General features: G+C 64.1%; 2 protein-coding genes across 6 annotated transcripts; both read right to left on the bottom strand.

Annotated features, from left to right (window-relative positions):
* Positions 1 to 42: 42 nt before the first annotated feature.
* THOC5 (THO complex subunit 5) lies at positions 43 to 15550 on the bottom strand. The gene is made up of 20 exons (XM_075515877.1): positions 15396 to 15550; positions 14961 to 15074; positions 14145 to 14288; positions 13388 to 13501; positions 12633 to 12730; positions 11836 to 11982; positions 9259 to 9373; positions 8612 to 8744; positions 7442 to 7519; positions 7010 to 7050; positions 6005 to 6104; positions 5417 to 5525; positions 2821 to 2922; positions 2438 to 2534; positions 1961 to 2075; positions 1336 to 1439; positions 1163 to 1250; positions 906 to 1021; positions 520 to 710; positions 43 to 255 (listed from the first exon to the last, which is right to left on the bottom strand). Exons 2-20 carry the CDS (start codon positions 15054 to 15056, stop codon positions 192 to 194), a joined length of 2052 nt encoding a protein of 683 aa, XP_075371992.1. The 5' UTR covers positions 15057 to 15074; positions 15396 to 15550; the 3' UTR covers positions 43 to 191.
* A 333-nt stretch (positions 15551 to 15883) lies between these two features.
* On the bottom strand, positions 15884 to 23874 carry NIPSNAP1 (nipsnap homolog 1). 5 transcript variants are annotated; one of them, XM_075515881.1, is made up of 12 exons: positions 21013 to 21115; positions 20804 to 20907; positions 20385 to 20565; positions 18202 to 18329; positions 17984 to 18029; positions 17587 to 17681; positions 17353 to 17423; positions 17091 to 17231; positions 16864 to 16895; positions 16647 to 16725; positions 16460 to 16543; positions 15884 to 16353 (listed from the first exon to the last, which is right to left on the bottom strand). In XM_075515881.1, exons 2-12 carry the CDS (start codon positions 20847 to 20849, stop codon positions 16345 to 16347), a joined length of 912 nt encoding a protein of 303 aa, XP_075371996.1. In that variant the 5' UTR covers positions 20850 to 20907; positions 21013 to 21115; the 3' UTR covers positions 15884 to 16344. The 5 variants fall into 5 exon arrangements, 4 of the variants coding, with proteins under 4 accessions (XP_075371996.1, XP_075371994.1, XP_075371997.1 ...); XM_075515879.1 differs by having other exon boundaries at positions 15889 to 16353; positions 16647 to 16741; XM_075515882.1 differs by lacking the exons at positions 20385 to 20565; positions 20804 to 20907; positions 21013 to 21115 and adding an exon at positions 19195 to 19421 and having other exon boundaries at positions 15893 to 16353; positions 16647 to 16741.
* Between the last annotated feature and the right edge of the window lie 201 nt (positions 23875 to 24075).

Here is a 24075-nt window from a genome sequence, read left to right as displayed (position 1 = left end):
CCCCCCAGCCCAGCCCTCCGCATAGACGGGGCACACACACGCTTTTCCTTCAGTTCAGCATTTAATCCCTTTGGCTACAAAACCTTCACATGAATCCCAAAACCTCGGAAAAGAAATTGAAATGGTGGGATGGGGATGCTCCACCCTGCAGACAGGACGGGGCCCAGCCCAGAGCGATGCCCCGGGGGTGCTCAGCGATGGCTGAAGAACCCCTGAGGGTAGTTGAACTTGAAGGGCTTCAGGCGCATGGGCCCCCTGGAAGAGGAGAAGAGGGAGAGGCTGATCCACGAGGGTCAGGAAACCCACGGCACCCACAGAAAGGGCCTGGTCCCGAGGTACTGCCCAGCTGCGGGGGGGCAGATCCCCACAGGCGGCTAAAGGAAAGGCTTCTAGGTTGGCACCAGGTCAGGTAAGGCCGTGCTCCAGGGGACAGCAGTGCCACCAGGGTCCCTGTCAGCACCCTCACCCCCCACCCAGCTCCTCACTGCCCCAGGGTCCCCCACGATGCCAGGCTCTCACCTGACGAGGCGCAGACACATCTTCTCCTGGGGAAACTCCTTGGGCCCCTCCACGCTGGGGTCGTGGGGCTCCGTCTCCAGGTAGACGTCCAGCACCATGCACAGGCGCTGCAGCTGGTTGGTGAGGAGCTGGTAGCCCGGCTTGGGCCCCCACAGCTCCTTGTAGTTGACGTTGACCTCGCTCTCCATGGCCTGGCAGAGGCAGAGGGATCAGTACAGCGCAGGCTCGGGTCTCTGCTCTGCCCTCCCAGGCCCCACGGCGGCATCCGGCAGGTCTCGTGGGCCTGCCCCGAGCTGCCTGGCCACCAGCTCACCCCAACGGCTCGCTGAGAACACCCCCCAAAAGCCAGCGGTTCTCCAGCCTCCTCTCCCCGCACCCTGGGTTACCCGAATGTTGTCGTCGTTGCTGCTGGTTCGCTCTCCTTTCCAGTTCAGGCACAGGCTGAAGACGGGCGGCAGCGTGGAGTAACCGGGGTTCAGGACCACGGCGGCCTGGAGCTTGGCTGAGCAGGGCAGGGAAGAAATGTCACCCACAGCCCACGGGGCCTCCAACCAGAGGGATTTCCCACAAAGACCCTCAGAAGCTGCCCTGGGGGTGTCCGGTGTGGGAATTGGCAGCTGCCGGGGGAAGGAAACATGCCTACCTGTTCCTCTCTCTATCAGGGCCATGTAGTAGAGGTGAGTGTCTTCAGCCAAGCCGGCCTCTATCACATCTTTAGTGTAGGGCAGCTCCTGGAGGAGAGACAAGAGGGGGAGTGAGCAGCTGCCGGCGCCGCGCGGGAGCTGGAAGGGATACGGCCTCGCGCTCGGCACCTACTGCGTAATCTTCATAGGGAATGGCAGCCCACTTCACCAGGCGCGAGACGATCTTGGTAGGGAAGAGATGCTGGCACTCGCTGGAGACTGGCACAACGCCGTGCTCTGAAACCAAGGACAAGGCCACCTGAGCAGGGGAGGGCTGGGGACAGAGCTCTGTCACTGTCCTGTGGGCGGGAACGCTCCAAAACTGGGACCTGGGGACACCATTATCCTTCCGACATCTTCATCAGGGGCCCAGAGAGGAGCAGCGGAGGCCTCGGCTGCGGTCCCACTGGAGCTCACGGCCTTGGCAGAGGGTGCCTGGCCTGCCTGACAGGCGTGCGACACGCGGGCGTGTGCTTCACCTCCCACCACGGGCCAAATCGATTCCCAGCGCAGGGATGGCCGGTCCCAAAGGGGTGCTGGGCATCGAGAGGGGGCACAGCCTTCCTCTCCCACCCAAAACAGGGCAGCCCTGGCAGCCCCGCTACCACCGAGGACAGAGAGAACGACTGGGAAGGCTGAGGGTGGCACTGCAGATCTGTAGCACCGTTAAAGGCGACATCAGTCAGCTCTCCTCTGCAAGAGGACCCTGCTACTGCACCCCCCGTCCCCAGGCACAGGGTGGGGAGCCAGGCACCCACCGAGCGATGCAAACTGCTTGTGGAGAGCCAGGCGGGACTGCAGCCTCGTCCGCAGCAGCTTCACAGTCAGCTCCATGTGGCTGGCGCTCAGCGAGTTGTCCGCAGTGACCGTGTGCTGTGGGCAGGAGGGGCCGTCACCATCACGCCAGCCTGTGGGGACCCCACTGGGGACCCCGTGGCCCAGGAACCACCCCACCCAGCCACGGGGACAGGCACACGCTCGAGTCACTGCTCAGTGCCCGTAACAGGGCTTAGACTATCACACGTGGGAGATAAAATACGTCGGCATGGCCTCGCTGCACAGGTTCACCCCCACTGAGCCTGTCCCAGCCAAGGGTGCACCACGGTTTGGGAGCGGCTGGTGCCAGCAGGAGCTCTGGGGTCTGGGGGGACAGGACAGGACAGCTGTCCCCAAAACCTCCCCAAACCCCAGCTCCGTGTTCTGGTGGAGAGGGGAGGGGAGGGGGTGTGACGTGCCTGAGGCTGGTCCTTGGGGAAATGCAGCCCGCCCAGCTTCTGCACCCACACGTAGGGGTGCCCCAGCTCTGTCACGTAGTCGCTCAAGGTCAGGATGCTGTGGGGACAAGGAGGAAGCGTTACGCCACCCCAGAGCATTCCTCCCCCACCGTCCCCGCACCGCCCGGCCTGCGAGCCAGCCGGAGGGAGCAAGCGCTTCTTCCACCTGCACCCCAAGCCGTGCCCGGTGAGCCCACCCGATGCCGACTGGCAGGATACCAGCTTCCCGGCCACCGAGCCCTCCCTGACGAGCTGGGGAGGGACGTGCCGTGCCGGGAGCGGGGCACTCTCGCCAACCGCCTGGGCGAAGCTGCCCCAGCTGTGTGGGGCAGCACCCCACTCACCCCACTTTATCGAACTGGAACTGGTTGGCTGGGTTGGGCGTTTTCCTCCCGTGGTCTCCCGGATAGAGGCAGTTGAGGAGGGAGTCTGGGGAGAGCAGGTCGCTGGCAGGAGGAAAGAGATTAATCAGCAGCAGCCTGGGCTCCACGTCTCTCTGGGGCGGTGTCCTGGTTTCAGCTGAGACAGAGTTAATTTTCTTCGTAGCGGCTGGTATGGGGCTATGTTTTGGATTTGTGCTGAAGACAGTGTTGATAATACAGAGATGTTTTAGTTGCTGCTGTACTAGTCAAGGACTTTTCAGCTTCCCGTGCTCTGCCAGGTGCAGAAGAAGCTGGGAGGGGACACAGCCAGGATAGTTGATCCAAACTGACCAAAGGGCTATTCCATACCACATGACGTCATGCTCAGTATATAAAGCTGGGGAAGAAGAAGGAAGGGGGGACGTTTGGAGTGATGGCGTTTGTCTTCCCAAGTAACCGTTACGCGTGATGGAGCCCTGCTTTCCTGGAGATGGCTGAACACCTGCCTGACCATGGGAAGTAGTGAATTAATTCCTTGCTTTGCTTTGCTTGTGTGCGCGGCTTTTGCTTTACCTATTAAACTGTTTTTATCTCAACCCTCGAGTTTTCTTACTTTTGCTCTTCCGATTCTCTCCCCCATCCCACCGAGGGGGAGTGAGCGAGCGGCTGCGTGGTGCTTAGCTGCTGGCTGGGGCTAAACCACGACAGTCCTTTTTGGCGCCCAACGTGGGGCTCGAAGGGTTTGAGATAATGACAGATTTGATTGGAATGTGCCAGATAGAATTTATAGCTGTTATTGCTGTTTAGCTATTAATCAGCAGGGTTCTGTGCTTGCCATAGGCTTGCTTGCCTTACTGTATGTTAGAGCCTAGGGCTCGTTAGTGGCTGCTTTTTGCTTTCACTGCTTGCCGTGCTGCTGTACCGCTGATCACCTTACTCTGCTGTGCCTGGGAACATTTTGATAACAGCAATGGCCTTGCGCCTGGGCTGGCAGATGGCCAGGGCATCGCTGCTGTTTCTGTGCTGCTGTACTGGACAGGCTGGAACTCCGCTGTGAACTCGAGTCGAAGGGACTGTGTCCTGTGGATGAATCCACGTGGGAGCAGGACACCCCAAAGCATCTGTGCCCACTAACAGGCTCTGAGCCCAGAGAAGGGGATTACGAGCTCCACAAGTTGGGTTTCAAGACCAGAATGGCTTTCCCCTTAATTCCACTCTGAAAGGAGATCTGTCCCCTCTCTGGCTGCGAAGAAAAGATAGAAATCACAGGGCACCAGCTCCCCGGTTTCGCAGGAAGCTGCTCGCTCCAGTGCATTAACTCCAAAACCTGCTGCTGTGTATGGAGAAAACATCACCAGCACAGGCAGGACATGGCCTGATGGCTGTTTGCCTCCCAGGAAGCTTAAGCAGAGGAATTCTACTTAATGAAATAAAATTATTCATGTCTGACTGTACTCACAAGCCCAACCAAGCATAAAGGGCTGCAGGATTTGGGGTTTGGCTCAAGCCACAGCCTCACTGGTCTGGGGCAATACAGCCAAGGCCAGCTGCGAGGAAGGGAGCACCCTGCACGGGAACCCTGCAGAGAGACTCTAGCTGCTGTCAGGGAGGGTACCTACAGGGAAAAGAGAACCCCAAGAGGATTGGGAGGCCTCATATGGGACAGGCTGGGAGGCAGCACTTGCTTCCAGGTAAGCCCAGACCAGCCTCTCCCATCTCCTTCTTCCTCAGGCACCTCCTCGTGGCCCAGGGAGAGCCACCGGAGAGGTGGCAGCTGATCAGAGCTCCCTGGGCAGGCTCCCACAGCTGCCATTTCAGCTGTTCCTCACACAAATCAGGCTCCAGCAGTCTCTGGGGAGCCCAGGGAGAGGCAGCCGCATCTCCAGCGGTCAAGACAAGGTGACCAGTAGAGCAAGCAGGTGAAGGGAGCTGCCAGGTACAGGCTGAAGGAGGGAGGAAAGCGGTTCACCTGTAAGAGGGTGACTGAATGCGACAAGCAGGAGAGGTTCTCCCCAGCTCCTGACAGGTCTGGCACTGCTGCCCTAAGAGGTTCCCAACCTCCCTGCCCCTGGCTTGTCACGACAGAGGGAGAGGAGGAGGATGCTGCCTGGGCTGCGGCAGCTTGGCAGGGCTCCTGGCAAGGCCCTGGAGCCGAGGGGAAGGATACCGCAGGGCAGGGGATGCACAAGGTGAAAGCCCTCCCCAGAGGCAGGGATGGAGCTGTGCTCTTTGGCAACTCCTTTGCCCATCAGAGGACAAGCCAAGACAGCACTCAAACTGCAGCGCTGCACAAAGGCCCTTCAGGTGCCCCAGGTAAAGCAAGGTGAGGGACTGAGGTTAAAACCTCACCTGCTGGGAGCAGGCAACAGGGCGTGGAGTGCCCCTGGCCCACGGGGCGCAGGAGCTACGGCTCAGCAGAGGGACCTTGCCACCACATGCTGCTCTTGGCACTATGTCGCTCTGCCAACGGGTCACTCTGAACAGAGCATGGCAGGACACCAGGGCAGGGTGTTCATGGCAAGCGGAGGGGTCGCTGCCCGACGCGCTCCGGGCTCAGTGTCCCCAGGGCAATCCTTACCCGGCACTGATGGCAGTCGTCATCTCAACGGCAGTGGTCACCTTGGCTTTCACCGTCATGACGTTGAGGTTCATCAGGTAGTAGAAGGTCAGGTGAAGCACGTTCTCATCTGCACCAACAGAGAAGGGGCAACGTTGCTGCCTGCTCTAGCTCTGAGCGCTCTGCACGGGGGGATATACATGCCCCTCTGCTGGGACAACAGCAAATAGAGCAGAGAGGCAACGTGGGGAGTAACTGGCAACCGATGCACTGTAACCTCTAACGCCGTCCCATCAGCATTTGCCAGGCTGTAGCTGTCAGGCCCAAGACCCCAGCACAAAAGAGAAAAGCTCCCAACTGGAGGGAGGAAGCTTCAGAGCAAGGTCACCCCACCCACGTGGGCGAGAGGAGCTCCGGGAAACAGAGCTGATAAACCACCTTGTTCAGTCTCCCCTGGAAGGCCACGCTCACCCCTGCCGGGGCAGCTGGGCTGAGGGCAGGAAAGCCTCTCCGCACCCCGAGGATCCCAAGCTGCTGCCGGGTTGCTCCCTGACCTGCTGTCACACACTCTTGCGTGCTCTCTGCCAAGGGCCGCCAGTACCTGCTTACCTTTGCACTTCAGGTCGACGGTGACGGACAAGGGGTGCCGCTTGAGCATCTCCTTGCGCTTGTCATCCAGCTGCACGCCCAGGGTGGGCCTGCGCCGCTTCTGGGGAGGGCGAAACAGAGCTGTCAGACCCTTCTCGACAACCCACGGCCCCCGCCCTCCCCTCCCACTGCTCTTTCCTTCTAGTCTAGTTCCCCAGTCCCCCAGTGCAGCGGCCATGGAGCAGCCCTGGGGAGGGAGGGGAGCAGGAAACCCTCACCCTGCTGCAGGGCGAGGACAAAGCACCTCTGGTTCCTGTCATTCCTTCAGCTCCCAGGAGCACCCCCGCTCCTGTGAGATGGGGCCAAGGACCTGCTGGCCCCAAAAGCTTCCCCACCTCGAGGGGCGGAAGCTGAGGCCCTTCGCTTTACCCTTCCCCACAGCAACAGCCCGATACAGCAGGCGCTGCTGCTGGCTGGTGGGGAGCGGTGGCACAGACCTCCCGTGGGCTTCCATGCTGGGGGCAGCCAGCACCTACAGCCTCTCCCCGGCATCCAGAAGGTGCAACCTGTAGGACCTAAACACCGCCCCGAGGGAGCATGGAACAACCCCTGGTGCAGAGTTCAACTCAAGGCTTTTGGCAGATGGCAGGGGACGGACATGCATCCCGCCCCGCCGGACACCAGCCTCCCCAGCCCGAGACTATTTATACAAAGTGGAACAGCTCCAGCTGGAGAGCTGCGAGGCGGCCGCCGCTGCCAGGTGGGATGTGAGCGCGGTGGGACATGAGCCGGGCAGATTTGTACCCTGGCTCTCCTGCATTCGGGACAGAAACTGGAAATGGCACCTCTCTCCTCCCAAGAAACAGCTGGAATTAACGTCAGTGCACCTACACGCACTCTCACAGCGCTTAGGGACCAGTTCCCAGGCCCAGCTCCCCCAGCACCTCCCAGTCAGCAGGCACAGATCGATTTGCCCACGATACGGCATTGGGAGAAGACCCAGAAGAGAACAGCGTTACCCCTTACCGTGGTCTGCTCCTCCTCTGCGTCAGAATCACTTTCATCATCTGCGCAAAGAGAGGGGTGTAAGCGGGGCTGCCTGGGGCTCAGCAGCTTTCCCACAACCAGCAGGGCTACCAGCCCTTGCCCCGAGACCACAGCTCCCCCAGACGTCACCATCCCCCCAGAAGCAGGGCCCTAGCAGGATGCAGACGCGCAGGAACCTGTCCCCAGTACCAGGGGTCACCCCAACAGATGAGGGGCTGTGAACATCTCTCGGGAAGCAGGAGCTGGGGACAGAGGGGATCAGCTGCCAGGGACTTGGGCCAGCAGCGCAGACGCCAGGCACTGCGCCATTTCAGCATCCAACCCAGACCCCACCTGCTTCTCTGCCCGACTCCTCCGCCTGCGGCACAGAGCATCAGGCAGCCTGCCTGTGGCAATGCCACCCCAACTCACCCTGCGAGTCCTCAGGCGGCTTGTACAGGGCTTTGGCTTCCTCTACACTCCCTTCAATGGCCACCACAAGCTTCTTATCTACAGAGGAGACATGAAAACTAAGCTACAAACCCCACTTCTGTATGGGAAAGGCAGTTAGAAGCAGCCCTGCCCCAGAAAGCTCCCACTTCATGGCTGCATGAGGCAGAGCCCTGCAGCAGAGGAAGCTCAAACGAAGGGTCAGTGGGAAGAGGCAGCTGTCCAGAGGGCTCCATGGGGCCACCGCAGGGCTGGATCTCCTGGGTAGGATGGGGTCAGAGGAGGGAAAATGCTGGGTTTTGAGGGACTGTCCCTGAAAACCGTAAAGGCCAAATTTTTATCAAGAGCCAAGAGGAGTTGGGGTCCGGCTGGCACAAGCAGGGAGCGAGGAGCTGGGTCATCAGGGCTGCAGGTACTCATGAGCAATGACCTGGTGTGGCCAAGTGCCACAGTGTGGTCCTTCCACGCTCCTCTGCTGCCTGCCCCACTCCCAGAGCGGCGTGAGAGCAGGCGGGATTGCGGCTCTCGGGCTATACTACAGCCCTTTCCGCATAGGAGATGCGGACAGCCCAGGGGGATCCTGAGCCCTGCTGGGAAATCCCTCCCCACTTAGGGAGGCTTCAGAAAGCCCCTTGAAATGCAAAGCTGCCTAAGGGGATGAAGGCTTTCAGGTGAGCTGCAGGGAAGGGCCTCTGCGAGGGCAGGCAGACGTACCGCCTGCTCTGGAGTCACCAATACCCACGGGTGGCACAACGTAGCACCCACCCCACGGGGTGACAGCTCTCGGGAGGCCACGTCAGCATCGAGCCAGCTCGCAGGCTGCAGGGACATCCCTGCCGACCTTGAGAAGGGGGGACAGAGATGGGAAGTGAGCTTCCCAAGCAGTTCTTCCAGCAAGGGAGCTGAGCAAACAAGGTTTCAAATGCTGCTGCCTCACTGTGCTGGCCCCGGGGCCACCCTGCTGCTCTGGGCTCAGCAGAATCCGGCAGCAGAGCAGACGGGACAAAAAGGACCTCCCAAAGTCCCCAAAGCAGTGCTTTCTGCAAGCAGGAGTGAAATCTGGCCTGTGGGGAGAGCATTTCCCCCCAGCCCTGGCTGGTGACAGCCCCCTGCAGTGTCGCTGAGGACTGCCGCTCCCCACACGGTGCTCACCGCAGGCCTGGCCGTAGGCACTGGCTTGAACGAAGAGGACGTAGAGAGGCGGCGGGAGGTGTCGAGCTGTCTCGTACTGTTTGTGTGCCTGGTCGAAAGGCATGAAGAGATACTCCTGGACAGGCAGGGAGGCCTGGGGGAACAAGAGGGCTAACCTTCGTCACTGGGAACAGAACAGTTTGCCCTCCTCACCCCCTCCTTCACCCCAAGCTGGCAAGTGGGAGACTGGAAAGCAGCACAGCAGCCGCGGTGCAGGGTGAGACGCAGCCACGGGTGCGGCGAGCCCCCAGGGAAGGGCTGGCAGCTCTCCTTTGCTGGAAAACTTTTGGATCTGAAAATAACCCAGTTCCTTCTCCTGTTCTTCCCTCCCAAGGCAATCACAAGGGGCTGGAACTGCGTATCGCTCTCCAGGGAAAGGCCCATTTAACGACTCCTCCATCCGCAGTTCTGCAGGAATTGCCGCATAAACAAGGAGACTCCGGAGGAGTCTCGGCACGAGGCAGATCTACCCCTCATCCACGCTGACTGGGAGCGAAACATCTCCAAAGCAGAATCAGCCCAGGCGCTGCACCTCTCTAACACAGCCCTCGGGGTGTGACCTCAGCTCGGCCCCAAAGGCCTCTCCCCTTCCTGCAGAGCTCAAGTACCTGCATGATGCTGTTGAGTCGAGGCTGGAGGCTGCTCAGATACTCCTTCTTCACCTCGATCTCCTTCAGGATCTTCTCCTTGCTGGTCAGGCACTCCTTGTACTTCTCTGCCAGCCTAGGGGTGGGAATTTGGTTACCGCCACACATCACAGCCACAAAGCCTGCTGGGGCCTGCCTGGGTCACGGGCCCCAGCTCTCCTGACCTGAGAAAAGTCACTGCAGGAACCAAGAGAGCTCAGACACGGTGACAAACAAAGAGCTCTTAACGCCAAGGGCAAGTGGAGGCAGAAAGGAACTAATTAGAGCTGGAAAACAAACAGGGAGAGAAAGTGGAAGCTCAGGCTTGTGCTGTGCTCTGAAAAGGGACAGCAATCGGATCTTCCCTCAGCAGACCCACTCCCACGCCAGCCTCTGCTGCCAGCAGCCACGCCGATGGAGCCCTGCCAACCCCGCCGAGCTCCCGAAGGGGCTTTTCCACTTTGTATGACCAGAGTCACTTCATGTCACGTCAACTCCTTGGTTAAACTCGTGAGAGTCGAGGTTTAATACACTAGCAAGTGCTCCTCTGTAGCTGGGTAGAAAGCCCCCGAAAATGCAAGTTCACCACGGCCCTCCGAGCCCTGGATACGTTCGTGTTTAGGGAGAGCATGTTAAATCTCCTTATTGCTGTTGACTGCAACCTCTTGCCCAGCAGAAAGCAGCAGCAGGGAAAGCTGGGTACGGAGGCGTGCTGCCCAGGACAAGCCACCACCACGGCAGGGGGAACGGCGGTGTGGGAGGCTCAGGCACTCTCTTCTCAGGACCCTGCTCCTCACCGGACGAGAGCACCCGCAGAGCAGAGGACCCCCGCTCTGAGGGGAAACAACAGACATGACGTTGCAGGACTGAAACACTTCTGTTTCCAAGCAAAACTATATTTGTGTTGGGTCAACACACACTCCAACAGGCTCCGACACAACGCAGCTTTGAAGTCCAGCTTTCAGACACCTCTGCTGAGCTCCCCCAGCTAATGAGAGCAGCAAAGATCTCTGTAACGCCACTCAAGAGGCACCTTTCGGAATAGAGCCCAAGACAAACCCAGTACTCCACACCGTGACAGTTATAGACGGACGCTAACAACCCCACCAGCATCAGAAAGTGCCCAAAGCATTACCGGCATCTGCTCGAGGCAGCTGAAGAGGCTATTTCCCACCACAATGGTGGCGAGAGGTGAACGGTGGTGTTCCCTAGCTACCATGGGGCGAGGACTGGGAATTGCAAGGCTTCTCAGCAATTCAACATGCAACCGCGGGACAGGCTCAGTTCAGCTCGTCTTTGCCCTCTACAGTTTGCCCTGAACAATCATTTTTAAGGAGAATCCTCCAGAGATCTCCAGGTTGAACGCTCCTCTGCAAGTATGTGCCACAGGCAGAGCTGTCTAGAGGATCTCGGCTGCAGCACGAAAGGGTGCCTTCCACCAGGCCAAAGAAGCTGGGTTTGACGTGAAGGGTCTGGGAGAGGCGAAGCACGAGGCGTTGGAGCCACGCAGCGCCCACCTGCAGCACCTCTCACTAGCCCACTCTGCTGAGCTGCCCTGCTCGTGCAGCACCTACCAGCAGGTTCAGACTGATCTTTCCGGAAGGCTGGTCTCGGCTACTGAACGCAGGAATGCTGCATCATGTTTGCTTTTCACACGGGGCAAGAGTTGACGGAGCAGCTGAGCCGCCTGGCCTGCCTGCACCAGCCAAGGGACCTCGGGGGTTAGAGCCTGCACTGAGGTGGTGGCTGCCAGCACCAGGACAACAGTGCCCGTCGCAGATCGGCCGAGGTGAGCGCTGCGCAGGCAGCTCCCCACCGTGGCAAGCGTTAGGAGCACAGGCAGGCAGGAACAGCAGCAGCACTGGGCCGTGCCACCAAGCCAAGCTGGCTTAACGTTGCTCCTCGCACCACAGCACGGCAGACAAAACGGGGATCGCTTCGCCCTGCGTGGCACATCTTGCAGAACCAGGTTCTGGATGGAAGCTCACAACTGCTCATCCTTCAATATCACCCCTACGGTGGGCAGCATCCCCCTTCCCTGCTGCAAGAGCCTCCAAGCAGACACTGGGGAAACATCAAGCTACAAAATTCATTTTCTTCCCTTGGTACCCAAGAGCCAGTACTGATGTTCACTGCCTTGGTGAGGTAACACGTGCGCTTATCAGGAGAGCCAAGATGCCTTTGCTGTCATCACCCAGAGCACAAGGTGCGGTCCCAGCCAGGCAGACCCTCCTGCACAGTGGCTGCAGCTGGCTCGGGGCTCCTCTCGCGCTGGTTTGGAGGTTGCTCTGCTCCCCAGGATTGCCTCAGGCTCTCTTCTTTCACCTGCCTGATAAAAAACTCCCTGATCTATAAACCAAAGCCAGGTCTACACGGAGAGTGATCCTCCACGCCGAGGGCTGTTACACAATCAATCTGTCACTTGTTCTACGCTGACTATTTCAAGAGGATGTTAAAACCTTTATCGCCCACGTTTGCTTCACCCGGTAGCTGTGCAGCTCACCCCAGGGGCCTGTCAGCACAGCAGGCTGACACTGAACCGAGACGCCGCTGACCCACCTCTTGCGCTGCTCCAGCTCCCAGTCCAGGCGGGCCAGGGTCTGCTGGTGGGGCTCAGAGAGGGTGATGGCAGGCCGGCTGATTTCAGGGGGGGCCTCTTTGTAAAACTCCTCCAGGCTCACCAGTTCGATTTCCTCATGTTTTGACCTGCAAGGACAGACAGATTATATCAGGGAAGGGCGGGAAATGCCGCAGCAGGGCCAAACTCAACCGTGCCTCACCGGAGAGCGGTCAATGCCAACACCCCGTGTCCCAGCTTCACTCTGCTACATGAAACACCACAGCACCAGCGAGCCGAACCACAGCAGAGCTCAGCAGAGGACAGAAAGGTCTGAACAGGGTTCCTCCTTTCATGGAGCACCTTCCCTGCACGGTTAAGCAAAGCACTGTTTGAGGCATCAGTCTAAATACAGCCCTCCTGGCAGCAGCTCAGAGCGCTGCCTACGCAACGGGCACGACGGAATGCTTGGCTTTCGGAAGAAAACTCCTGATACAAGGACTCTCCGGCCTCCATGAAGAGACCAGCATGGCCATGTCTTTGACATTTACCCATTTTCTCCTCCACTGGTCATCTATCAAAATAGACGCTTTCTTCCCTGCTCCCTACACGAGCCTCTTCCCCTGTGTCCCAGCACAGGAACTCTGGGACACGCCGTCTCTCCCGCGTGGTGGCATCTGGAGCACCCACTCTCCTGCCCCAGCGGGCTCAGGCAATGTGACAAGAGATTCCAAATGTTCGAGGCCTCTACCCCATCTCAGACACACCGTCACTCCCTCTCCTCCGCAGCCAAACTCACTTGAACTCCAGGCATTTGGTGATCTCTTTCTGCAGGTGCATCACCTCATAGAGCAAGTTCTGGAGCTGCAGGTGATATGCGTCGACCTTCTGCTTTGCCTGAAACACAGACGCGGCCAGAGCAGGGGATGAAGCTCTGCTACCTTCCTCCCAGCAAACAACCCCCACCCCTCACCATACCAGCTAGGGACGGCGGGTTTTAGGGTATGCAACAATTTTTAGGGGGAAAAAAAAGACATTTTCAAGAGCTGGGAGACCAAACGATCGTGACATCAGACTGATTCTGCTCCCTTCCAGCACATTTCAGGGACCAGGCACAGAACAGGGCAGACCTGCTGGGGCACACGGGCCGAGTCCCCTCCTGTCCCTGTGCCTCAGTTCCCTCAGTGGTACAACGAAGATGAGCGTTGTTCGCTGACTGTGAAGAGCTCTCCGAGAAGTCTGGGTAAGGAGCTTCGGGGCCAACCGTACACACATTTCTCAGGCCTGTGGCACACCAAACTCTTGAGGCAGAGCTTTCTGACTCCCCATTATATTTGAGACAGAAGCAGATAATGGTCCTTCATCATTTGTTACAATTACAGCTTCCGCTGCACCGCAGCAAAGTCTCCTGATAAAGCCCTAATTCAAAAACCACGACCTGGCTGGTGTTTAATTCCTCCCACACACCCATACACAGAACAGGCAGAAATGGCACCATCGCTGATCCCACTAAATCCCGACCTGTATTCGTCACCACCCCAGCCCCCTCTGTACCTCGTGGGTTTGATCTCTCCCTTTCTTCAGCCGAATATGAGCCAATCGGTTGAGCTTCTTCAGGGTCATGAAGTGGACGCAGCTCTGAATCCGCCGCTCGTCTATCTCCGAAGCCTGAGTGACGGGAGAGAGGTGTTTGAAGCAGCAGAGAGGGCTCTCGCCAGAATGCCCCTTTGCTGCAGGCACTTCCTGTGAGTCCTGTCACAAACGGGGCTCTGCGCTTCGTTAAGGAGCCACGATTACTGTCACCAGGGCTCCTGAGGCAGCCTCCCGCTGCCAGACTCACCGATCACCCGCTAGAAATAAACAGGGGGTGTTCCGGGCTCACTTTAGCGATTTTTTGGCAGTAGGAACAGAGGCGTTTGAGCCTGAAGCGCCCACCCTGCTGTGCAGAGGACAGCGCGGCGGTCGCAGTGCAAGCCTTCCCCAGCCACGGCCGAGGCTGCTGGGCCTCCCTGGGACGGCGAGAGCCCGGCCACCCCCACCGCAGTCAGCAGGGGCTCAGCTCCTCCCCAGGAGCCCCCCCAACCATCAGCAGGCTTCCCAGCAGCGCCCACACGCGCTTTAGGAGATCAGTAACTCGGTCTGCGTAACATCAGCTCGGTCAGAGACCAAATGCTAAACGGGATTTTATTTTACAGAAGGGAGGCTGTTCCATTTTCCCGACAGCATCGCTTCTGCTCCCGTTCCTTCTCAGATTAAGGAAAAACATCAAAGAACAGAACACGTTAAATCAAGCACCGAGGCTTGCTCTTACATTGTCCTTGATGCCCCTGCTCTTCAGCTCCTGGATTTCTGCCATCAGCCTCTGAAGCTCCTGGCAAGTCTCTCTGTAGAGCTCATAGTCTTTGATGGGGTCACGGAGATCCACCTCACACTCCTCGCTGTAGTACCTCACATCCTGCAAAGGCAGAGGGCACTTTCTGCGGCTCATTCCTTCCACCTTCTCTGGAAAGGGTACTGGGAAACAAACTGCTGGTCTCGATTCCTGGCTCTGTCCGTTAATCCCACGCCCGAGAAAACTTTACACAGGGGAAGAGGACTCTGTCAACAACCCTGGACGCAAACACCACCAGGCATTAAAATGCCTGGGGAGTTCAGGCTGCCCCTTATATAGTTATTGCATGTTTAAGCTGGTATCTGTCCTGCACCAGGTATATCCAAATTACTAGAGAGATAAACTGGGGAAGGCGACTAGTACTTCAACCCCAGGCTCCACTTTGGCTGAACCCAGGCGACCCTGCTGCTCGCAGGAGTGTTTTAAGGCAACCTGCAAACCCCCGCAGGAGCTTTCAGCCTTGTGCTTACTCTCCCTATGTCTCAAGAGAAAAATTTGACTCCTTGGACGCTGTGTTTCCTGAGACAGGAGCAGGTTCAGAAATTCAGAGCGGGAGTTTCAGAGGCATTGGGAGCCAGCTCAGCTCTGGGGGAACGGCCTCACGATTTCCCAAAGGGGAGAGTAAGGCCGGCAAAGAGCGGGTGCGAGACCAGCCCTCTGTAAGGCAGGAGGACACGAGCTGCCGGCCGCAGCAGGCAGGCTCTGCCCCTGCCCGTGGGCAGCCAGGGGCCCTACCTGGTCGGCATCGGCCTTGCCCCGCTTGCCCTCCTGCAGGCCCCCATCCGTGCGGATCACTTTGGGTTTCCTCTTCTTGCTGGAGTCCGACGACATGCCGCTGCCAGCCAAGGACTGGGGGACAAGACGCAAAGCCGCTGTCCGTGGGGGCCAAAGCCGCCTGGGCCCGGGGCTACCGGGGCTCCCTTCCACCAGCCCGCCCTGGACTCCGCAGACCCCAGCCCCGCGAGCCCCTGCGCCTCCTCCCCCCACCCCAGCCCTCGGCCCCCCGGCCCCCAGCACACCGGGCCCACGGGCCTCCGCTCCACCGGAGCGCCCCAGCAGACGAGCCCAGGGACGTCCCCGCACCTCAGCGGTGCCCCGGGCCCCCCTCGGCCGCATCCCCCGCTGTCCCCGCTCGGTTCCCCCCCCGGGCCGGCGGCACCCCCCACTCACCGCGCCGCTCGCCTCAGCGCCGCCCGGAAATGACGCCGGCGGAACCAACGAGCGCGGCGCAGAGCGGCAGCCCCTAAAGGCGCCCCCTAGCGGACACTCCCTCAGGAGGACCGCGAGCAGCGGCCGGCAGGAGGCGGGGGCCTCCGTAAAGGGGCGGGGCCAGCGCCCCGATTGACAGGCCCTGCTCGGGTGGGGGCGGGGCTGCCCTGGGGAGCGGCTCCCCCCGCGGTGGGGACACCCGTGGGCTTGGGGGGGGGGGAGGGGGGGTCCCCCGTGACACCGGGGGTGTCCATGGGCTGGGGGAGGGGGCACGGCCTGGGGTCCCCAATGGCTTTGGGGGGGACCTCGGTGCATCAGGGCACCCACGGGTGGGGGCTTTTGGTGCAGGGGGCACCCACGGCACGGGGCAGGGTGGCCCCCTGGGTGAGGCCAGGTCGGGGGGTCTGCTCCCCACGCCGGGGGGGCCCAGCACCCCCACCCCCCCCCCCCCAGAGAGGGCCAGGCTTGGGCATATTAAATATTTAATTGGCGGCGGGCGCAGGCAGGCTCCCGGCAGGACGGGCACCCACTGGGCCCCTCAGGAATAATTAAGACCCCCCCCCACCTCCGCAGCCTGCCCACCCCCCGGGCAGCGCCGTCCCCTGCCACACCTGGGGACCTGCTGCAGGACGGGGGGGGCTCTCGCCCTTCCCCTCCCCAGCCGCAGACCCCTCGCCGCTCTCATCCCCCACAGGGCACCCCAAAACAGGGTGAGGGGGAAGGAGAGCCAGGAGCTGGGGGGGGGAGCGGAGACCCCCCCAGCCCTTCCCCAGCAGGGCCGAGGCGCAGGCAGAGGGCCAGGCAGGGAGCCGGCCCCTCCGGGTGCAGGCAGACACCCCGGCGCGGACCCCCGCTCACTGCAGGGGCGAGATCTTCAGGGGAATCATTATCCGTGACTCCATGTTGCGGATCAGCGGGACTGGAAAAGAAAGCGAGGGAGGGGTGAGGGCAGGGGTCCCCGATGCGGGCAGGGGGTCCCCGATGCGGGCAGGGGGTCCCCGATGCGGGCAGGGGGTCCCGCTCACCCGTGTAGTACACGTTCTCATCCCAGCCCCTCTTCCTCCAGGCCGCGTTCCTCGTCTCCTCCCGGGACTGCAGGTCCTTGTAGGCTGCGGGGAGAGGACGGGGCTGGCACCCAGGGCCCCCCCATCCCCAGCAGCCCCCACGCTGGGGTACCCAGGGGGTGACGCGGGTGGCGGGGAGCCCGCTTACCCCAGAGGTGATGCACGACGTACAGCTCCCCGATCTGGGAGAAGAACCCGCCGACAGCCTCCTGGTTCTCCTGCCGGTACTTAATGGCCCGAGCCCTGGCACACGGCGGGAGAAACACGGGGCGGGGGGGAGTCGGGGAGTTGCCCGAGGGGCCCCCCCTGCTCCAGGGGGACCTTCTCCCACCTTGGCTCCCTCCGTGCCAGGAAAAGTCGCTTACCAGTTGTTGCCCCATTCGATCATGGTCCCTGGCTGGAAACAGAGGAGAAAAAAAAAATCCAGAGTGAGCAGCCAGATCCCACCTGCTCCCCCTGTTTTGGGTCTCCTCACCAAGGAGGGAGGAATTTGGGGGGCTGCCCCCCAAAACACCAGGCAGGACCCCCACCCTAGGGGTATATCGATCCAAAGGCCACCCCGAGGCACGGGCTGGACCCCACGGCCGCTCACCTTCAGCTTGTAGGTCCTGAGCTCGTAGATGTTGGGTCCCTGGCGGGGCAGGGGCTCGTTCCAGAAGCTGAACTCCAGGAGCAGCTGGTTCCTGCGGGACAGCAGCATCCGGCTCCTCTCCTTGCGGAAGTCCAGGTACTCCTGGGGACAGCCCCAGCCGGGGGTTTTGGGGTGGGGGTGAGCGTGACCCAGGCCGGGGGGGGGGCGGGCAGGCAGAGGTGAGGGGCAGAGCTTGGGCAGCTCGCCCCAGTCCCAGCGATACCTTATTCTGCTTGAGCTTGTTCATGCAGTCCATGAGGGCCGGGTACCCGCCCGAGAAGCGCCAGAGGTGCACTGAAAGGAGAGCACGGGGCTGGGGAGGGGGGCAGCGCCCCAAAAGCCCACCCAGCAGCTCCCACCCCTCTCCCTCCGTGTGACAACCAATCCCCGGCACGAGCCGAGGTCTTCGCCTTCGCTCTCAGCCCCTCTGGCACGGGGAGCCGCTGCCTGCCCTCACCTGCCTGGTCCTGCTCGCCGTACCACGTGTTCCAGTTCCCCACCAGGTCGCAGGGGTAGTCGGCATCCGAGTGGAGCTTGGGCAGCACCTCCTCTCTGTGGGGCCACAGGGAGGGCAACTGGGGAGGGGGGCAGCCACCCCAAAACGCTCCAAGACCCCTGTTTGCCCTCCCCAGCCCAGCCCGAGGGGTCGGTCTGCCCTAACAGGACCTGGAGCAGCCCCGGGGGGTGCACCCATTTCACAGGGAGGGAAACTGAGGCAAGGAGCAGGGGCACAGACCCACCCGGGGTCTCAAGGAGCTCTGCACAAGCCCTCCCACCCCCCTCACTCCAGAGCGACACCCCAACACCCTGCCGGGACACCGGGCAGCCCCCCCCCGACGCATGGCGGGGCTCACGTCAGGCTGTTGTAGGCATCCAGGCACTCCGGCTTCACGTTGTGAACTGCAGGGAGAGGAGCGAGGGGCTGCCAGGGCGGGAGCCGAGGCCCTGGGAGGGGAGCAGGGCCCAAGGCAGAGCAGCCGGGGGGTCCCCACGGGTGAGGAGGGGCCAGCACAGCGGGGTGCACCCCATCTGCGCTCACCCCCAGCCCCTTCCTCCCCGCGGGGCCACTCACACTGGATCTTGTAGAGATTGCTGGTCTCCTTCTTGGAGAGGAGGTTGGAATGGGCGTCCTTGCGGGGGTCCACCTTGTGCACGAAGAGGGAGCGGAACCAGCTGCCCTCGGCGTCCCTCGAGTACCCCCTGCGAGACAGCGGGTCAGCGCGGGGGCAGCGCCCGCCGGCACCCCCTCGCTCGAGAGAACACCAGGAACGACGGGCTGGAGGGCAAAACGGGAACCGAAGGCCATGCTGCCGGTCCTGCCTCGGCAGGCAGCTGCCTGCATTGTCCAGCTCCCGGGGAGCACCGTCCGTCTCGGGGGGCTTCGCTGGGTTTCATCCCGGGGAAGGGAGCCGAGGCACGGCAGTGCCTGGCCCGGCTTTGGGGGGGTACGTGGGAAAAACGAAGGCGCAGCTCTCCCCGTCCCAGGCTCCGGAGAGCTTTTGGCCCTCGCTGCCCCGACCGCAGCCAGGGCACCAGGCTGGCCGGGGGGACAAGGGGGGGACAAGGAGGGGACAATGGGGGCAGCCCCCCACGGGACCCCCCAGCCCCAGGAGCCGCTCTGGCCGGCGCTGACCCCCTCCGCAGTGGGGCAGACCCGCTGCCCCACGGCACCGGCCCAGCCTCGCCGGTGCCCCCCCGGAGGGCGCGGGGGCCGGGCCGGGGCGAGGGGCGGCGGGGCCCTCCCGGGGAGGCGCGGGGGGGGGGGCCGGGCCCCTCCGCCCCCTCCCCGGCCCCGGGACCGCGCTGCCGGCCGGACCTTTGCCCGCCGGGCTGCCCCGCCTGGTGAGGCATTAACAGCGCGGCCCCCGCCCGCCCGGCGCCGCGCCAGGGCCCGGGGCCCGCCCGCCGGGAGCGGCCCTCGGCCCGCTGAGGGGAACCGGGGGGGAGAAACGCGGGGTCTGAGGAGGGAAGCGGGGCCTGGGAGGGAGCTGGGGGAGGGGGGGAATGGACACGACACCGGGCAGGGGGCGGCCGGGGCCGGGGGGCCCGGGCCGGCCCCGCTCACCGCGCTCCGCCGGGGGCCCCGCCGCCGCCCCGCCGCAGCCGCCGCAACGCCGCGCTACCGCCCGCCCGCGCCGCCGCCATCTTCCCCCGCAGCGGGGCGGGGCCTAGCGAGGGGGCGGGGCCAAATAAGCACCGCCTCCTGCGCGCGGCCACGCCCACCGGGGGCGTGGCGGCCCCGCCCTTCCCTCAGAAGCTGGCCTGGAGAAGGGTGATTCTGATTGGCCGCCGCGCTCCGCGGCCGGCCACACCTTCTCGCTCCGAGCCCCGCCCACCCGCCCCCGCCCGCGGCCGGGACGAGGTCTCATTGGCTGCCGGCGGGGAGGCGGTGCCCGGGAAGGGCAGGGCGCCATCCGAGCCCTCGGATGCCAGCAGCCAATCAGAAGAGCCAGTTGGAGTGAGCACTGTCTGATTGGTCGCGGTGTCTTGCTCCGCTGCGTCCGGCCCCCTGCCGGCCAGAGGGGGCAGCTGCTGGTTGGCGTCTGCTCCAGGGGGGCGGAGCTCCCGCGGGCTCCTCCCTAAGGGAGGCGGGGTCAGGATGGGGCGGGGCCGGGGGTCCCGCGGGCGGGGGCGACCCGGGCTGGAGCAGGGACCGGGGCCGGGGCCGGGACCCACCTGCTGCGGCGGCAACGGCGCCCACGGGGGGCCCCCGCGGCTCCCCCCGGGTGTCCTCCGTCCCGCAGGGCCCTCCCCGGGCCGGGGCCTCCTCCTGGGGGGGGCCACCCGCGGTGAGGGCACGGGGCGCCCGCTGCTCCATCGTGCCCCACGGCTTCCCCCCATAGCCCCTCCTGCCCCATAGCCCCCCAGCCTGCCCCATAGCCCCATGGGGTGTGCTGCCTCGGGGAATGGGGGTCCTCAGCCCTGGGGTGTTTGGGATGCCCCAGGTACTCTGCTGTGGGGGCACTGGGACCACCAGTATCCCCCACGGTGGGGCACGGGGGTACCACCCTGGCCAGACCCCTCAGCTGCTGCTTCTGGGGGCATCGCGGCACCCATGGGGCACCCCAGCACCTATGGGACCCCAGGACAGAGGGTGTCGGAGCAGCTTGGGGAGGGCGCCTGGGGTTAGGTAGGGGGTTGGGGGTACCTACTCCACCCCCCCAGTCCCCAAATGCCATAGAATGGGGGGCAGGAGGCTGTTTTCGGGGTGACCCTGGGAGACATCACCCCCCAGTGCCCCTCCACCAAGCTCACCTTGCTGGGGGGCAGTGGAGGGACCGGGGGGCGGTGAGGAGGGGGCGTGGGGGGGCTCCCCAGCTCCTCACCCGGGGGGCACAGGGAGCACCAGCCAGGGGGGCGGGTGGGCAATGGGGGTGCGGGGGGACCCGCACTCCGGGGTTCCTGGGACGTCTGCAGGGAGAGGGAGTGGGGGGATCTGGGAGGGGAGAAAACAGAAGTTAAAGGGTTAACTGCCCCCCAGACCCCCCCCAAACACTCTGTGACCCCCCCAGGCCCCCCCAAACCCTCTCTGACCCCCCCCCCCAAGTCCCCAACATCCTCCTGCCCCCTGGGATCCCCCAAAGCCCCCAGTACCCAGGCTCCCTGTGCCCCCCCATGGACCCAGGCCCCCCGGTGCCCCCCGGTGCCCCCCGTGCCCCCCGTGCCCCGCTCACCCGGGCAGGGGCGACGCGCCCCGGCGCAGGGCGCAGACCCAGGCATTCAGCTCCTCGGGGGTCTCGGCCCCCAGGCAGTACGTTCGCATCCCGGGGTGCTCGGCCTGGGGATGGGGGGGCCCATGGTGGAGGGGACCCAGGTGTCCGGGCCCCGTCCCCCCCAACCCAGGGCACCCCCGGATCCCAGGACCCAGGGGGTCGGGGCTGACCGTGAAGAGGAATCGGGGGGTGCGGGGGCTGGCGGGGGCGGGGGGCAGGACGCGGATCTCGTAGCCGGGCAGGGGGAGGCCGCCCCGCACTCGCTGCTCGCTGCTGTCTGGGGGGCAGAGGGGTCTCAGCGGGGGGGAACCCCCAGGGACCCCATCGGCACCCCGAGGCCCCCAGCACCATCGGGGGGATGCCGGGGGGAGTCCCACCGGCTGCCCCCAAACCTCTCAGGACGCCCCAGACCTCAGACCCCCCCCCAGCAACCCCTTAACCCCCCCAGGGACCCCCAACCGCTCCACGGTCCCCCAGTCTCCCAAGGATCCCTGACTCCCTCAGGGATCTTCAATGCACCAGGGCCCCCCGATCCCACAGGGATCCCCGACCCCCCAGGGATCCCCAACCACCCCAGGGCCCCCCGATCCTCCAGGATCCCTGACACCCCCCAGGGATCCCCGACCACCCTAGGGCCCCCCGATCCCCCAGGATCCCTGACCCCCTCAGGGACCCCCAACACCGCAGGGCCACCTGATACCCCAGGGACCCCCAACACCCCAGGGACCCCAGGTCACCCAAGCCCCCCTCACCCCGGTAGTAGTAGAGGCAGAGATCGACGAGCACAAACCAGCGGCGCTTCCAGAGCCGCAGCCCCGAGCTGTCCTGGGGGAGGGGGACGGGGGCTGAGCCCCCCCAGCCCATCCCCCCCCCGGGACCCCCTCCTGCCCCAGACCCCCCAAACCCCGTAACAACCCGCAGCACCCCGCACCGCCCCAGACCCCCCAACTCCAATCCCCCAAATCCCATAACCTCCCCAGCACCCCCGCAGTACCCCAGACCCCCCCATCCCCCTCCGATTCCCCAAAACCCATAACCCCCCCCAGGACTCCCCCCACTCCAGATTCCCCCCCACCCCATAACCCCACCACCACCCCCCCGGTACCCCAGACCCCCCCCAACCCCCTCCGATCCCCCAAAACCCATAACCCCCCCCAGGACGCCCCCCAACCCAGGCTCCCCCAAACCTCATCACCCCCCAACACCCCAGACCCCCCACCCCTTTCTGACCCCCCACCACTCCAGATCCCCCAAACCCCTTATCCCCCCACCCCCCAGGTCCCCCCAAACCCCATCACCCCCCCAGCCTCCCCCCGGGACTCCGCACCCCGTCACCCCCCGCCCCCCCACCTGCTTGTGCAGCCAGCCGCGCATGGCGGGGGGGGCGCGGGGGTCCCTGCGCAGCGCCTGCCCCCCCTTCCCGAAGGCGTGGACCCGCGGCACGGGCCGGCAGGGCTGGGCAGGGGCTTCACCCGGGGCGGGGGCTCCGAGGGGGGCCCCCTCCCACCCCCCCGGCCCCCCTGGGCTGCCAGCCACGGCCGGGGGGCACCCAGGGCCCCCGCCAGCCCCCCCCCCCCGCCAATTCGCCCGTACAGCCCCACCATGCCCCCCCCCAGCTCCCCAGGGCTCCCCTGGGCCCCCCATGCCCCCCCACGTCCCCCGTGCCCCCCTTGTCCCTAGAGCTCCCCATGGCCCCCATGGCTCCCCGGAGCTCCTTTGCACCCCCCACGTGCCTTTGTCCCCCACGGCCCCCCCAGAGCTCCCCGTGCCCCCCTCCCAGCCCCCCTGAGCTCTCTTGGGTCCCCCGTGGCCCACCCATGCCCCCCCATAGCTCCCCATGGGCCCCCAGCCCCCCTCAGCTCCCTTGGGTGCCCCATACCCCCCCATAGCTCCCCATACCACCCCCTGCCCCTATGGCCCCCATACCTCCCCATGCCCCCCCCCGGGGCCTCCTGGTCACCCCTGGGCCCCCCATGCCCCCCCAGCTCCCCCCATGCCCCCCCATACCTCCCCATGCCCCCCCAGCCCCCCTGGTCACCCCTGGGCCCCCCATGCCCCCCAGATCCCCCCATGCCCCCCACCCCCCCGTGCCCACCTGGGTGCCCGGGCCGCGGGTGCCGGCGGGGGCGGGGGCCCGGCGGGGGGGCTCGTCGCCGTCTGCCATGGGGGTCCTGCGGGGGCAGCGGGAGGGGGGGCCCCGTCAATGTCCCCATTGTCCCCGCGGGGACAGAGGCCCCGTTCTTCCCGCCGCGGGGGCGCCCGGGCCGCTGGGGCCGGCGGGGGCGGGGGGGGCTGCTCCGGGGGGAGGGGGGCTGCTCCCGGGGCGGGGGGGGTCTCGCCTCCCGCCGGTCCCCTTCCCCCGCCTGCTCCTGCCGGGGTTCAGGTCCGTCCCGTTCCCCCGTGCTGGTCCCAGTTCCCGTCCCAGTAACCCTGAGCTGGTCCCAGTTCCCCTCCCGTTATCCCCGTGCTGGTCCCAGTTCCCGTCCCGTTCCCCTGTGCTGGTCCCAGTTCCCGTCCCAGTAACCCTGAGCTGGTCCCAGTTCCCCTCCCGTTAGCCCCGTGCTGGTCCCAGTTCCCGTCCCGTTCCCCTGTGCTGGTCCCAGTTCCCGTCCCAGTAACCCTGAGCTGGTCCCAGTTCCCCTCCCGTTAGCCCCGTGCTGGTCCCAGTTCCCGTCCCGTTCCCCCGTGCTGGTCCCAGTTCCCGTCCCAGTAACCTTGAGCTGGTCCCAGTTCCCGTCCCGTTCCCCCGTGCTGGTCCCAGTTCCCGTCCCAGTAACCCTGAGCTGGTCCCAGTTCCCGTCCCGTTATCCCCGTGCTGGTCCCAGTTCCCGTCCCAGTAACCCTGAGCTGGTCCCGGTTCCCGTCCCAGTAACCCTGAGCTGGTCCCAGTTCCCGTCCCGTTCCCCCGTGCTGGTCCCAGTTCCCGTCCCAGTAACCCTGAGCTGGTCCCGGTTCCCGTCCCAGTAACCCTGAGCTGGTCCTAGTTCCCCTCCCGTTCCCCCGTGCTGGTCCCAGTCCCCGCCCCAGTCGCCCTGTGCTGGTCCCAGTCCCATCCTGCTGTCCCCACGCTGCTCTGGGTCCCAGTCCCGTCCCAGTCCGCGGTGCTGGTCCCAGTCTCCACCCCACCACCCCAGCACTCGTTCCCTGGTCCCAGTTCCGCCACCGCAGCGCTGGTTCTGCTCCCAGTCCGTCCCATTACCCCGCCCCAGTTCCAGCCCCAGTCCCGCACCGCT

This window comes from Mycteria americana, chromosome 13, assembly GCF_035582795.1.
Source record: "Mycteria americana isolate JAX WOST 10 ecotype Jacksonville Zoo and Gardens chromosome 13, USCA_MyAme_1.0, whole genome shotgun sequence".
NCBI lineage: Eukaryota > Metazoa > Chordata > Aves > Ciconiiformes > Ciconiidae > Mycteria > Mycteria americana.
Note: the sequence above shows the minus strand (reverse complement) of the source record. Positions and strands in the feature narration are given on the sequence as shown.